This window comes from Aythya marila (assembly GCF_965140915.1).
Source record: "Aythya marila genome assembly, chromosome: 10".
NCBI classification, from domain to species: Eukaryota; Metazoa; Chordata; class Aves; order Anseriformes; family Anatidae; genus Aythya; species Aythya marila.
Window position 1 is genome coordinate 12,316,334 of NC_139051.1, and position 14,959 is coordinate 12,331,292.

At 44.6% G+C, this 14,959-nt stretch overlaps 1 protein-coding gene across 5 annotated transcripts in view; it reads right to left on the minus strand.

Annotated features, from left to right (window-relative positions):
* The window catches only part of FLNB (filamin B), an 85,220-nt gene that overhangs the window by 23,776 nt on the left and 46,485 nt on the right, over positions 1–14,959 (minus strand). For 3 of the 5 annotated variants that reach the window (XM_082768416.1, XM_082768419.1, XM_082768415.1), the window contains exons 12-29: positions 14,485–14,622; positions 13,243–13,369; positions 12,496–12,632; positions 11,885–12,078; positions 11,414–11,527; positions 10,735–10,878; positions 10,265–10,388; positions 9,840–10,000; positions 9,166–9,256; positions 8,742–8,911; positions 6,306–6,423; positions 5,321–5,583; positions 4,135–4,732; positions 3,728–3,901; positions 3,170–3,332; positions 2,759–2,919; positions 1,314–1,481; positions 497–583 (exon numbers count right to left, since the gene is read on the minus strand). In XM_082768416.1, coding sequence (XP_082624542.1) covers positions 497–583; positions 1,314–1,481; positions 2,759–2,919; positions 3,170–3,332; positions 3,728–3,901; positions 4,135–4,732; positions 5,321–5,583; positions 6,306–6,423; positions 8,742–8,911; positions 9,166–9,256; positions 9,840–10,000; positions 10,265–10,388; positions 10,735–10,878; positions 11,414–11,527; positions 11,885–12,078; positions 12,496–12,632; positions 13,243–13,369; positions 14,485–14,622 — 3,132 coding nt within the window. The remainder of the gene's footprint in view (positions 1–496; positions 584–1,313; positions 1,482–2,758; positions 2,920–3,169; positions 3,333–3,727; positions 3,902–4,134; positions 4,733–5,320; positions 5,584–6,305; positions 6,424–8,741; positions 8,912–9,165; positions 9,257–9,839; positions 10,001–10,264; positions 10,389–10,734; positions 10,879–11,413; positions 11,528–11,884; positions 12,079–12,495; positions 12,633–13,242; positions 13,370–14,484; positions 14,623–14,959) is intronic. The other 2 variants (XM_082768418.1, XM_082768417.1) reach the window with 1 other exon arrangement.

Genomic DNA, 14,959 nt, shown 5'->3' on the forward strand with positions numbered 1-14,959 from the left:
CTGAAGATCTTCCCACGAAGAAAATGAGTAATGGTTATAATTGCCTGAACTGCCATTTACAAGATTACATACTGCTACTGGGATTCACTGCACAGAGTTGAGCCCTAAAGCCTGTTAGTGCATAGCATTCACCAATTTGAGTCTTTCACAATCAAGTATTAGCAAAGGCAGGCTCACTGCCTAGACAGGAGAATCCTGCAAGCTGCCAAAGTCATAAGAAAGAAGGATCAATTATTTCAATTTGCATTAAGCAAAACCTACAGCAGATTATGTGACGTATCAGTCCAGATCAACACACAAAGCAGTCTACAATTACAACTTGGCTTGAAACACAGGAAAGATTAGCAGTATAGTGAGTGCAAAAGAAATGTATAGTTGTCATGCAAAGCCTGAAAAGCAGCACAGTTTGTTCCCACTCCCTCCTCCAGATGATTCTTGCTGTTGCCAGTTGGATTTCTGAGAGTCAAAGTTGCCAGTAGTTAGTAAGAGTTCAAACCTGTTGCAGTGTCACCCTTTGGATCACCTTTACAATCCGAAATCACTTTCAAAGGAGAGCTCGATCCCTGGGAATCCGTCTCATCCGCTAAAATTAAAGAACTGTTACCTGAAAGTCACTTGCACCAGGACGACCCGATACTCGAGTGGTGAACCGGCTCTCACCTCCTAGCAAGGTGCAACTTGGAGGCATCTGAAGAGTTTGATAGGGGCAACCTTTACACTACCCCTTGCTACTATTCTAGTAGGGCTTAAAGTTGCCCCTCAGCTGTGCCTCATGGATGGACAGTTATTTCACTGCTGGGCTCTGGGGATCATTTTGGTGATGTTGCTCCACAGAGGGGCAAGGCTGTAGCAATGGTCCCGCACTGGTCTGAGCAGCGCCCTCGCTAACTGAGCTCTGCTCTGTGCTCGGCGAGTGGTGGCTGCCCTGACTGAGAGGCTGCTTGTTCTAGGTGAGATGCTGTGCTATGCCAGCCAGCCTGGGTTCAGATGGAAGGCTGCTGTGAGACATTGGATGTACTTGTTTATGCCTAAACCTAAGCCACGTTTGTTCATCGATGATGCTTACTCATCTCACTTCTGTTACCTGTGAAGATTAGGATAAAGCGATTTAAAGACACTGCTCAAAGCAGCCCTGCACAGCACACAGCTCTCCTCCTCTTACAGCAGTACACATGGGTCAGCTCTCCAGATGCACGGACCAGAGGAATGGGAACCTACAAGGGGCATCACCACCCTTGCAAGCAGGGCCAGGAGCACGATACCCACCCGAGCGCAGAGATGGGCACAGCCAGGTTGACTTCTTTGCTTCTTACCTCTGGGTCCTGCCACCACCACCTCCAGGGGCGCTACTCCTGCCTTGCTGGTGTCTACAGTAAAGGACTGTGGGATTTTGGCTCGAACAGCTGTTCCCAGACCTGGCCCTGCAATCTTCACCTTGCTGGGATCCACAACATCCTTCACAGGAACCTTGAAAGGACTGCCTGGAAGTTAAGACGGATAGTGTTAAAACAACACAGCTTTAACAGTTGCAGTAAAATGCCCAAACGCCTGCAAGTGGCTGGCTCTGGCTTTGTGGACTGAACCATTTTAATACTTCAGGCACTTCTGTGCTACGCAAACAAGACAAGTTACTATCAAAGACAGCACCAGCTCAACCTATGCTATGCACTAAGTCAATATAGAATAAAAGTTGCAAGGCACAGGCAACTGATCAAATAGCAGGTTGCAGCATATAGCTTTAAATGTAGAATTAACATTTTTTAAAGGGAGTACATGAAGGATTGGCAGACTGCACCTGGAAGTAGCCAAGCTGAGTGCTGCAGACTGCTGAACCCAAATTGTCAGCTATAACCCAAGTTTTAGTCCTCAGACCATCTGCTTCTGCTCTGATCACAGTGTAACAATTCAGTTGTGATTTATCTGCTTTGAACACCTGAGAAGAAATGCACGAAACCAACCAGAAGCACAAACAAAGCTTCACACAGGCATTTGTTTCTTTCATTTTTTAACAGTTTTAGTATGTTGATAAATAGAATGGGGCCAACAGGAAAAAAAAAAAACAGCTCCCTCTGAATGCCTGGGAAAGAATATTAGAAATATGCTGTATGACAGCACTAAGCACACAATGCAGCAAAACGCGCCTGGTGTTTAGGAGCATTAATCACTGGCTTCAAGCAAAACATCCTTCTTTTAATTGTAAACTGCTGGCTTCCAGATGCATCTGGAACATTGCTTAAACCTACTTCACTTCAGCTTGATATCAGTGCAAACACACACACAGATTAATGCTTGCTTTCAGAAACGGTCACTTCTCTTCCCTGCAGTGACCAAAACTTAGAACATTTAATACAAGCGTCATGACAATACACTTACTACATTAGCAATCCTCATGACAATATAGGCTTCATATAACCCCCATTAGACCATATTACTGCAGAACAGTCTGCAGTAATCAAAGGCTCTATTTCCTTAACCTAACAAGTTACGTTGCACTTAAATCATGTCCTCCCTGACACAACAGAACCAGCATGGCCTGTATGTGCTGTTTGTCAAGGCTAGCATCCCTGTCCTTATCCCACCCATCTAGACATGCTCTTTTGCTCCCCTCAGCCAGGTGCTACAATTTCTTCCTGTACTCCCAGGAAAAGCAGAACATTAACACCTCAACATCCCCAGCAAGAGGGAGATGCAGCGAAGGCATCAAGTCCTTAGCTCAACACCTTCCCTCCTCAGAAAGCCACTGAGCAAGAGCTCTTACCAGGAATATGCTCTCCCCCATATGTGATGTTGACATCGTAATCTCCTGGAACATAAGGAACGTATTCAGCGCTGCAGCTCCCATCCTTGTTATCTTTACAGCTAATTTTAGATTCTGAAGGTCCCTCAACAGTTATTCCTAGGCCGCCAATTCCTGCCCCTCTGCAAAAGAGAAATACAGATTGTTAGAATTGCCTGTTTGTAGGAGCACTCCTCAACCATTATCAGCTCATAATCTCTGGAGAGCAAAGTGCTCAGTAACCTATGAGATAGCATACACATTAATCAAGAGTACATAGTTTGGCCCTTTTATAAATATTTGTACTGGATTTAGCATCTTGCATTGCACAGCCCATTACACTCCTCCCTCTCTCCCTCAGATATTCTTGAAAGATCAAGTAGGCTTAGGTACCTGGTGACAACCGAAAAGGCATTTGGCTGATTTGTGAAAGCTTCTTTGAGTCCAGGTCCTTGTGCCTTTACACGTGACGGGTGGCAGCCCTCTGTCACATTCACTCTGAAGGGACTGTTTGGCACAGGCACACCATCGTATGTCACGCTGACTGTGTGGGGACCTGTAAAAGGAGGAAAATACACAGTAAATTCCCTAAATATTTTAATCACTTCACTTCTACTCCTGTGGACTTAGATGTCAGCAGATGAATAAGACCATCCTCCCGCATTTCACAAAATTTCACTAGTATTTCGTAACCAAGATGCACTGTTCTTCTGAAGCTAAGTTCCTGTAAGTCACTTTTCAAGTTAAAATAGATACTTCCTGTAGAATTAGCTTCTCTACTGGCAAAAAAAAAAAAACAAACACAAACAACCACCAGAATGCAAAGTTACTGGCAGACCTCAACAGTTTGCCAAATGAAAGTGTCAGAAGAGATGTTTGCTGTTGGTTTTCCCCTCTCAAGAGGAAAAAAAAAAAAGACAAAAAACAACAAAACAAAACAACAGACTTTACCCTTTTCAAACGGCGTGTACTCTACTGCGTAAGTTCCATCAGCATTGTCTTGGATCTGACAGTCTGCGGGGGAGCCAGATGGGCTTGTGATCTGTGTCCTGATGTGGTCACCACCAGCTTTTGTTAGAGGTCGAGCATCCACAGTGAACTCAGTTGTAGCTTCCCGGAATACATCTGCAGAACAACATTTTGAAGAGTCACTTCAAGAACCACATGCATTTCAGACGACGAAACATTTTGTGAACCAGCATGATAAACAACTCATCTGGGAACATAACAAAACAACCCCTTCGAAAGTCACCATGGAAACACACAAAGCCATTACAACTTGAATTGCTTGGAACAGACTGTGTAGGGTAAAGGATCTTCAGTCCTACAAACTCTGACAAGAGCTGGGTAATTCTCACCTTTCCCTTCCACTCCTGGCCCAAACACTTTAACTCGGCTTGTGTCCACTGCTGGCTCCACTTTGACTCTGGCAGGGAATTTAGGCACTTGCTCTCCTCCGTATTTCATCTTGATTGTGTACATGCCAGCCGAGAGTGGCACGTATGTCACAGCGTAGGTCCCGTCTTTGTTGTCATCAATCTGGACTTCAGCTTTCGAGCCAGTATCTGACACCATGTCCACTCTCAGGTCACCAGGACCCGCTTCCGTACAGTCGACATTCAGCAGCCCTGCCTCACCTACTTTGCCACGTTCGAGACCTGGGCCTGTGGCAACAACTTTAGAGACATCAAATGGCATTTCTATGTCTGCTTTAAATGGTGAACCAGGAATGTGGACCTCTTCGAAGAGGATGTTTACGAAATACTCTCCAGGTTTCGTGGGCAGATAGGAGACAGAGCAGGTTCCATCACCGTTGTCTGAGCATTCGATCTTAGCTTCACATGGGCCTTCTACTGTCAAACCCAAACCGCCAGTTCCTGCCCCTTTGGTATCTATCGTGAATTGGGCTGGTTTTCCAACAAGGCCTCCTCGAAGACCTGGGCCATGAGCTTTTACCTAGAAGAGAATATGCAGTTGAGCTTAACTTCACATGCTATTGCAGACCACCTAGACAGTTGTTTATATGTGAGACTTGACTAACAAGCTCTTAAAAATAGACAGAAAGCAAAGTCTGTCACTCCTCCCAGCTTTACTGTACAGTTGGTATCTCATTACTCCAAACAAGCTTCTAGACAAGGATATCCGTGCTCTTGCCACAGTTGTTTTTGTCCAGCCACTGAATATAAGAGGTAGACATGCTGAACACTGGATACCTGTAGACAAGTTTTCCTTGAAATTTATTTCCTTAGAAAGAAACATCTCAATTAATACATTTGATACAGTCATGAAGCCAACTTCTATTAAATTAGGAGCGATTCTTGCATGTGCCACACTATGCAAGATGCCTGCGGTATTCTTAATTAGTTCAAAATGTTTCCAAATAGTGTTTTAAGGATGACTTCCATGAGTCACAGAGTCTGCAAGCGAAACAACGCTCTGAGAAAGGATGTTCCAGGGACTAGTTCAGCCAAAAGTTTCGTACCATAGCGCACAATTCAGTTTTCGGTTATTATCTGCTGTTACAGCCATTAACCATTCCCTTACCTTGGAGGGATCTGGAGGAAGAGTAGCCTCCACAGTATAGGGGCTCCCTGGGATCGGATTGCCATCATAACTCACATCAACCATGTACAGCCCTTCTTCTCTTGGGATGTATTTCGCCGTACTGCACTCCTTACCCGGAACTGGCTCCACCAGACATGGCACAGCTTTCCTTGAAGGACTGGCAATATTAACATCCAGTTTACCTTGTCCACCAGCTCCTTTGGTGTCAATTACAAATTCCTGATCCTTCCCTACTTCCACTCCTGAAAAAAGGGCAAAATCCGCATTACTACATTGAGTACTTAATGTTTGACAATACTCCAAGAAATCCCTAATGCACATATCATTGAGGGAGCAAGCACTGGCAGAGCCTTACTCAGCCTACGCCCTTCTACATTAAAAAAAAAAAAAAGAATCAAACAAAAAATAACAAAGTGCCCTGGCTAATTGGAAGTTACAAAGCTACAGTGTTAAACAAGGCTGTAAAACATGGCCTAACAGTGTAATAGAGGCTCATTTCAGGAACACGACATTTCACAGCCCTAAGTTGTTCTGCTTTCAGAAAATGAGACCGTATGAATCAAACTCCACACTGTAGCAGTTACATATATTTGAACAATGATCTAGCCCCAGGAAAACCAATTTCATCAGCAGGTTCCTGGTTTGGTGAACAGCCCAGTCCTGTTCACCACAAGGGACTAAATCCCAACACAAACCTTACTACGCATTTTTTTTTCTACATATTTTTTTTCCAAAACAAAACAAAAAAAAGAGGAAAATTGAAATTCAGTCCTCTAAAGGACCAGCTAAGCCAGCGCAGCAATGCTATGAAATTGCATGAAGCTGGTTTATCCCTCGATTACAACAAGTTAAAGAAAAGCTCGTTTTGCCCACTTATGTTCTAGCAGAACATGTTGGCTGTTGCACAGCCCTAGGAGACCCTTCAGAGGCAGGCTATGGGGCTTCCAAGCCCACACGTACTTACTGTTTTCGAGTCCATTGACTTTAATTTTGTTTAGGTCAAGCGGAGCAGCAACTCCCACAGTGAAAGGGCTTTTAGGGATAGGATCACCACCGTAAGTTACCAAGACCTTCATTGGACCCTAGTTGGAGAATTTATGAGTTAGCTTAACGCCTCACTTCATACAGATCACTAATATTCAAGCAGTACATAATCATTTCACCTAATCTGCTTTTTTTTTCTCCTGGCACAGAGGCAGCACAGGCTGGCTCCCACCCTCCCAGCCCTCAAGACCAGGTATCCCACCCCGAGGCCAGGCCAGAGCCCAGCCTGCAAAGAGGCCGTATTATTACAGCATTTCAAATACCAGGGCTTTAAGCTGTACAAGTCAGAAAGATTAATGCTCTTGTGTATTTTGGCTGAAATACCACACAGCCATGGCAAGTTCCAGCCCAAGATGTGTGCTCCTTTTATTCTCTTCTACTGCAGTCCATATTTTAGCTATATTCACTGTTTGCTTACTTTTCGTTCTTGGCTGGTTCAGCTCCCAAGTGAAATAATCATGGATGTTTCACACAAGCTAGTGAATAGCTTCCATGATTATTCTTGGTTGTTTTTAGAAAACACACTCACGGGTAGCTGTAGCAACACCACAAGTGAGAGAGATAAGGCTGAGTAAACAGCATTAAACCAAGGATCCTCTGCTGCTGACGTGGTCCCTCAGGAATTTAACTACCTAGACAGTCCTCCCACTGCTCTTTAAGGAGTACAGAGTCTCACCGCTCTGCTCTTAGGTAAGCTTCTGCTGGTGAGCCCTAAAAAGGCAGGGTTCAGGAATGATCTACGCACTCACAGGCTGGAGGAAAAGCAAGGCTACTAATTACTGTACAGTCTAATTCCACCTCTTTCTAACCACTGTTTTCCTACCACTGCTACCTGCGAGCATCTCTTGTCAGTCCACAGCTTTTCCACAACCCAACATGCTCCCTCAGATGCATATTTCCACCACACAGCCACGTACACACACGCTCTGCAGCTAGGGGACTTGTACTGCACCACTGTTGAAACATCACCAGTTGAGATGCTCCCCACTGCACTGCAGAGCTACCCCTGTAGAATCTGAATGCCACAGTCTAGCAGTTGAAACTGTTTTTAAACACCAAGGAAAGATGTGAAAGGCTACCAGGTCTGCCCATGGCTTAATAAAATCCAAACTCATTCACTAATGAAACTATCCCTCACGCAGAGGCAATAAGCCAGAGGGTTTCTAATTGTGGCACCGGGGTGCAGTAACCCTGAGGACAACCTACGCAGAGGACACCTGGTTTCAGTATCTGGCTTGTCTCACCTCTGCCCTTTGCATGAAGCATGGTCACTGCTCACAATACACACCCGCAGGGTTCGGGTTACTTTGCTCCCTCCTGCATACCAACCCTGACTGAACAAGCAAAAGCTTCTCCAAATAGACACACCAGCCACATCCTGAGATCATGCAGCTACTTTATCCAAAAACAAACGCTAGCTCTACAATGAGCCCAAGAATGCTAATCTGGTATTATCAGATAAATAAAGCTTCAGTCCCCCATATCAGCCCATTTTTATACGTCTACATTCAAGGAAGTCACTACAGATGACTTAAATAACTCACTTGTTTACTCAGGATAGCAAAACACTTTCATCTCAGCACTACAGTGCCTGTGTCTTCATGAGTTAGGCATTCTGGAGTTTAACACCACTTTACAAACACACAAGCACAGCATAAGCAAAAATACTTCTAGTTATTAGCAGCTTCCACTTTCAGCTCTTTAATGGTGTTGCTAGGAAGCATCTGTCTGAACCAAAATGTTAGACTGAAGTTATTTTCAACCCAAGGGCAAACCTCAAATGCAGGCAAATACTTTGACGTGTTTGATCTGCAGTCCAGATTCCCTGTTCAGCACCAATTCCTTCATTTTTCTACTTGTGAGGGGCAGTACTGTCGCCCAAATGCTGTGCTTTTTCACCTTGTTCTGGTTTGCAGCAGAGCAGCGGCTCGCTGAAAGCCGGCACACTGCAGCCTCAGCATTAAAGCATTGCAGACGGCGGTGGCAGCCAGGCCAGCTGTGCAGCAGCTGGCTCCGTTTCAGACCCCGGGATGGATTGCCACCTTTCCTTTTCAACAGATAAGGCAGCACGTAGATATCACCAGTGTGGAATGACAACATGAGCTCTGTGCTGCTGCTTCAATAACTCACTTGGTCCCAGGAAATTAAACAGTGAAAAGCTACCCATAACTAAACCAGAAATCTGTACCACTAGCTTCTAATTCCCTGTGTCATGAAGGCTTTGCCTTAAGGGAACAGGACATCCTGGCAGGCTTTAACCACAAATTCCCCTGCGTACAGGCACCAGGGAAGGCAGTCATGGCATTACAGCAACATGAGACATTCTCTTTTGTATTCCTATAGGAGTCAGACCTACCTGCTGTATTGGAGTGTACCGAACGGTGTGGGAATAGTCATAGTTGTCAATGATATCCAGATCTGTCACTGCCTCTCCTGGCACAGGGCTGCTGAACTGCACATCCAGCGGTGCTTTTCCAGCTCCCTTGGTGAACACGGTGAAGTGTGTTGGCTTGCCATTTTCCACGCCTGAAGAAAAATGTTAATTCTAGATTACACAGAGCTCGCACGCAGAAACTCTTCTCAAGAAGCATTCAGTACCTATAAATACTGCTCAAGCAAAAAGCCAAGGGAGTAGAGCCATTTCCAATTGTCTGCCACCCCAAGCAGCTTTATCTAGCACTGCATTGCTGAATCCCAGCAGTATCCATCAAGGCAGCAGCCACCCTGCAGCAGCTGCTCATGGTCTAGCACCAGCCATGCCATCTCAACCTAGGTCTCACCAGTTTTGCTCAGCCCGGGTCCTTCAGCTTTCACTTTGCTGGCGTCATGTGAAGGGTCCACTTTAACTCTGAAAGGGCTGGCAGGAATTTCCTGCAATAGAAAATGCAGCTCTAAACATAGCCATGTCACTCTTCACTACCCAAACCAGACAGATAAAATGAAAGCAGAAACATCTTAAAATGGTTATCTCCAGCAGCATCTTAAGTAAAGTTTCACCTCATTTAAATGCTCTGCCTTACTGAACAGCAGCATTCAAAGTCTAGGACATAGTTAACAGCTGGACTGTTTGCAGGGGCCTCTCCCACTTTTTTGTTTAAGATATTATTTTTATTCCCAAATTGCCTGGAGAGTAAGATAGGTTTTCTATCATTTAGAATGTAGCTTTTCCTTGCCTCTAGACCTAGGAGGTAAGCCATGACTCACACCACACTCACTATGCCAGTTCAACATATTACTTGCTTGAACTTCATAGTCTCCAGCCAACTCCCCCTTATTTGTGTACCTTCAAGTATGAGAAAAGAGTTCTTAAAACACTGACTAGACAAGGTGCATGTAAGCGGAAGTGAAAAGAGCCATCTGTACATTGCCACAGTCAGCTGTTGAGTGCCAGGTGCTATGCAGCCAGAGAACACGGACCCTGGAAATATTAGGCTGTAAAACAAAGATTACAAACCTCTCCTGCAAAAAGCACTTTAATAGTGTAGCGCCCAGCGGCAGGTGGGGCATACTTCACTGTGAACGTATCGTTAGCATTGTGGATAATGTCAAAATCTATGTCTTCTTCCTCATCGCTGACCACACGAGCATCACACTTAATTCCAACACTGACATCACCTAGGAAAAGCAAATGGAAGTTTTTCACCAGATGGTACAGATATCACTAGCCAAACAGCCAGCACATTCTGATTTCCAGCAGCTGCACAAGTCACCACGTTAACTGATGAAATGGATCACATCACAATTCATTTTAGTGTTCTGTTGTCCGAGGTTTTTCCGTTTAAAAAAAAAAGGAAAACCAGCAGCAGGAAACAAAACTTAATTCCCACCCCTGCATGACCTGCAGTTCTGATACCACAGCAAAATCCAGGTTGCCTTTACCTTCTCCTGCATCAGTGCAGTCAACAGTGAAGTGGGTTGGCTCGCTTGCTTTCAGGCCAGTTCTCTCCACACCAGGTCCAAACACCTTCACTTTCTGAGGATGACTCCCCTGACCTATCAGGACCTGTATGGATTGACAAGAGTCAGAATCATACACCCAAATCACACTCGATACCAGAGTCAAGCTGGAGCATTACTTGGGCAGAGGCTATATGAAAACAGTACCAAGGTAAGAACAAACTGCCCTAACTCCCTCAGGCTGCGTCTGGATTGATATGAGACCTCCAACATGTAAGCTTGTAAAAGCAGAAAGTTCTTTTCAAGTGGAAATATTCCCACAAAAGACAACAGACAAGTACAGTTTCTTCAGGATCACAGAAGGGGTTTATCATCCCAGATGTAATGACACACAGTCTTAAGCACCAGTGTCCTACTTGGATAGAAGTAGTGATATCCCCCTCTGTACTTACCCTAAATGGGCTATTGGGCACGTTGGCTCCTCCCCAGACAACAGAAATTGTATGTTTGATTGGCTTAACTGGCACGTAGGAACAGGCAAACACACCGTCAGGTTTACTCTTTATTTGGATATCAATAGGGTTTCCTTCTCCATCCTAAAGAGCAGGGAATATAAGCAGAAGGGTCAGGTACTTTAAAAACCCTTTGTATAATTTGAATATCCCAAGAATGTTTCAAAATGTTTTTTTTTTTCTTTTTTCCTCAGAACTGCAGCTCAGAAACACTGAAGAAACATACAGATTACACTCCTGTAAGTCTTCCTCAACTAAACTGCTCATTCCAAACATCATCTCACAACACATATTTCAACAAGTTCACCTGAGATTCACAGGCTCAAAGACACTCAAGGTGCTTTTGAATGACAACTCCAGAAAATTACAGCCTGCCTCTTTGAGGAGGCTCCAGCTGCAGAAGTAAAGCCATGTGTTTCATACTTAAGGGAGAAGTCACCTTGTCTTGAGTTAGATTTGCTGCCTGTCTACATTATACAGATCAAAGCACAGAGCTGCAACAGAATTACATGCTCAGAATTAAGTGGTGTGTAATTGAGTAGGAATACTTAAGGCATTTTTCTCAATGGTATTAAAGCCCTTTTGCTGGAGTTTCACATCTCTGCCTTTGGCTTTTTACCTGCGCATACATCTTCAGAGGCGCTTTTCCAGCATCCTTGGTTTCAACTGTGAACTCAGCAGGATTGTTCACTATACAGCCAGTTTTCTCCAAGCCTGGACCATAAGCCTTCACCTGAAAACAAAACCAAGAGTCTTAGCTTGCAATCCAGAAATTAGTAAAATTAAGCTATTTATTTCTACAGACCTTCCCTTCCCACAAAATTCATGAAGCACAGGATACAAGTAGAGGCTTGTCTGAAAGTTGATAATTTAGACTAATTCAGCAAGTTTCCATTATATTTAATTGAAACCACAGCAGTATTATTAGAAAAAGCTGAGTAATATCTGGCTGGAGCATGGCAAATTCAGAGCTGTAAGGAGAGTCAGCTTAAGAGTCTAGTGTGTTACCAGGAGCCTTTAGAAACATATAGTTTTTTTTTTTAATAGTTTTATCAAGGACTCAAATGCCACAGTGAGCTCTATACACCACCTTATCTGGGTTGAAGTCTCCTGAAGCTGGTCGGATGAAGGCCATGTAAGGGCTGTCTTTTATGTCCTCATCATCGCACATGATGTGCACAGCATATTCACCAGGCTCTTTGGGCCAATACCTTACATCACAGGAACCATCATTCTTGTCATCACATTCAATTTTAGCCTGAGAAGGACCTTCTATTGCAAAGCCTGAAAAAGAAACACTTATTTATCAACTGCACAATAGGTTTGTGGTGGCTGCTAATCTAACACTGTTTCCCCAAACTGCTTTTTATTAGCCTTAACCATTCCTTATGCTCTCTATCTCCTTTCTTCAGCAACATCATTTCCTTCTGTACCTCATCCCACAAAACCACAGAAAACATTCTCTGTCACAAGCATGCTCCTGTCTCTAGGACTTGCCTTCAGTACAGACTTCCACCCTGGTATATAAATTTGTGTTTAGACTAGAACATCTTCCTGATCTGCTTTCGTTGCTTTTTTTGTTTGTTTGTTTGCTTTTGTTTTTTTTTTTAGTTTGTTTTACTCCTTCTCAGTTTTCTCATTAGTTTGTTACTGGCATTGCAATATTTAAGTATTTCAGGCAAATTAAGTAAAGTAACATACCAAGAGAGCCAACTTCTGTGCCAATGGACTCTACCACAAAGTCAGCTGATTTGCCCACAATCCCTTCATGCAGTCCTGGCCCCCAGGCTCGTACTTTCTGAGGACCTGCTTCATGACCTATGTGAACCTCAAAGGGGCTACAAGAGAAAAGAAAAGCACATAATTAGAAACAAGGACACATACAGCATACATGCTTTTTCCCCAGGCATTTTAATGAGGCTTCACACTGGATTTCCCAAATTAACAGATGCTATCTTGCGATGGCACAGCGCCCAGCAGACAGTCTTTCTAGCAGAGAGGTCATCTAATGTATCAAGCACTTACACCTCGCACCACAGATCCTGAGTGTCAAGTACTAGGTTTGCACTGCTTGCTGTAATCTCTGACACTAAAATAACAGATCCCTTCAGAAACTCACAGTGAAGTTCAACCTGCAGGAGTTACCTGAGCCACCAAGGTTGTGTGTTTGTTTTTTTTTTGTTTGTTCATTTTTGGTTTGGGTATTTTTTGTTGGTTTGGTTTGCATTCACCATTTTGGGATTATCAAGACTCATGCAAATCACCCTTCAAAGCTTCCCCAAAGCCTCTGCAGCCCTAAAACTGGCTGCAGATAAACTGTCACAGCAACTGCCGGTTGTAAACGTCCCACCAGAGCTTCTTCAAAAGTCAGCTTTGCTTTAAAAGCCTGCCAACTACACAGCCTGCTGAATGACACAAAAACCTCAAACAATGCTACTTGTAACTCACCTTTTGGGGATGTTGTGTCCACCCCATGTAATCGTGACAATGTATTTCCCTGGGGTAGCTGGATAATATTCAAATGAATATACACCGTCCATAAAGCCTTTTTGTTTCACAAGCTCCTCCAAGCCCTCTGTTGAAAGATCAGTTCAGCATTAAACTTAACAGCTTCCATCCTGCCGTCAATTACTCAGGCAAGTTCATGTTTTCTAGTATTTATTTTAACTTGTAAGAATAAATTTCTCCCACCAGAGAAAAAAAAAAAAAAAAAAAGGTCAGGTTATAAAGGAAGTTAGTTCTGGTTGCCCTCTAGGACAAAGACAGCAAACACTTCCAGAAGAAATACAGCAGAAAGTATTTTAAGTTACCAGACTTAATAGGTTCCCTTGTGTTTTATTTTCTTAGTCTGCAGTATGATGCATGTCATATGTTAAAACAAAAAAGCTTAACATTTGTCAGACTTTGCAACCACAAATATGCAGGGAATGCCTACTTTTCATTTTCTTCAAGATGAAGAATCTGGGGAGAAAAGCCTAATACACTAAAATTTATATCGCTACGGCTGCTGCTTCCCCCCGCCCCCCCGTAACCGCACGAAGCCACACAGTCAGAAGGCTGTGCGGGTGGAGGAGGTGAAGGCAATACAATGCACCTTTTAATACAGCCCCAGCCTGGGGGGAGGTGACTGACTCAAAGTACAACACAAACAAAGCCATTCCCTGAGCCCAGGCACAGGGAATGGGGAGCAGCAGCACAGCCGCCACTGCTGGGCAGCCCCAGGACCCCCCAGCACAAGGCAGCAGCCACCAGTGCACCCCCATTGCACTGCTGTGCTGTGGGCTGAGCTCGTGGCAGAGTGAAGGACCTGAGGCCGGATCCTGGCAGAAGGTCTCCATGCCAGCTGGCAGGTTCCCTCAACCCTCTCCTTCCCTGCTCATGCAGTGCTGAGTACCCAGTGCAGCCAGAATGCTGCTCTAAGGCATTCCTAGCTTTATGAGGGCAGCTTTTCCACCTTGCCAGAGACCCTGGAGTGTGACTTGCTCCTACAGACAGATAAAGATGCAATGTGAGCCCATAAAGCTTGGAGGACAGATAGTGGTGTGGATTTTCTCAGTTATGCTGTGGTGATACAAACCCCACCGGTTCCAGTAGGCCACCATCTCCTCGCTGCTCCTCCTCCTCGCAATCTCTGCTTTGCTCCCTTCCCCAAAACCCATCCACAGCACCAGTTCATCCCACCACACTTACTTGGTCCTTTTATAGTCACGCCAATGTCTCCACTGCCCGCTGCTCTCGTATCAACCTTGAAGTCAGCTGTTTCCCTGATGCGGACACCCTTGGGTTGCAGGCCTCTACCGGTGGCACGACAAGCATTCGGGTTGCAGGCTGCAAGGGAATTTCAGACATCAATGCAGCCTTTGATTCTCAAAACACACGCAGCCTAGCCAGCTTGGAACAAACTTTAGTTAAATGTTGACTCAGGGCAACCACAGCTGAGCTTGCAGCACAAGTCTTAATGTTATGGTAGTAAGAAGAACACATACAGAGTCTGCCTTGCCATCGTCTGTGTCCCCCAGCTTTTGGACAGCTGCATTCAGTGCAGCCAGGTGACAGTGGACCCCTGCAAGAGCCATATAAGAAGTAAAGCAACTCTGAAGCCATGTTGCTTTCTAATTTGATGCCAGTTACCAGAACAAATTTTTTGCATGGATATTGCCCTCAG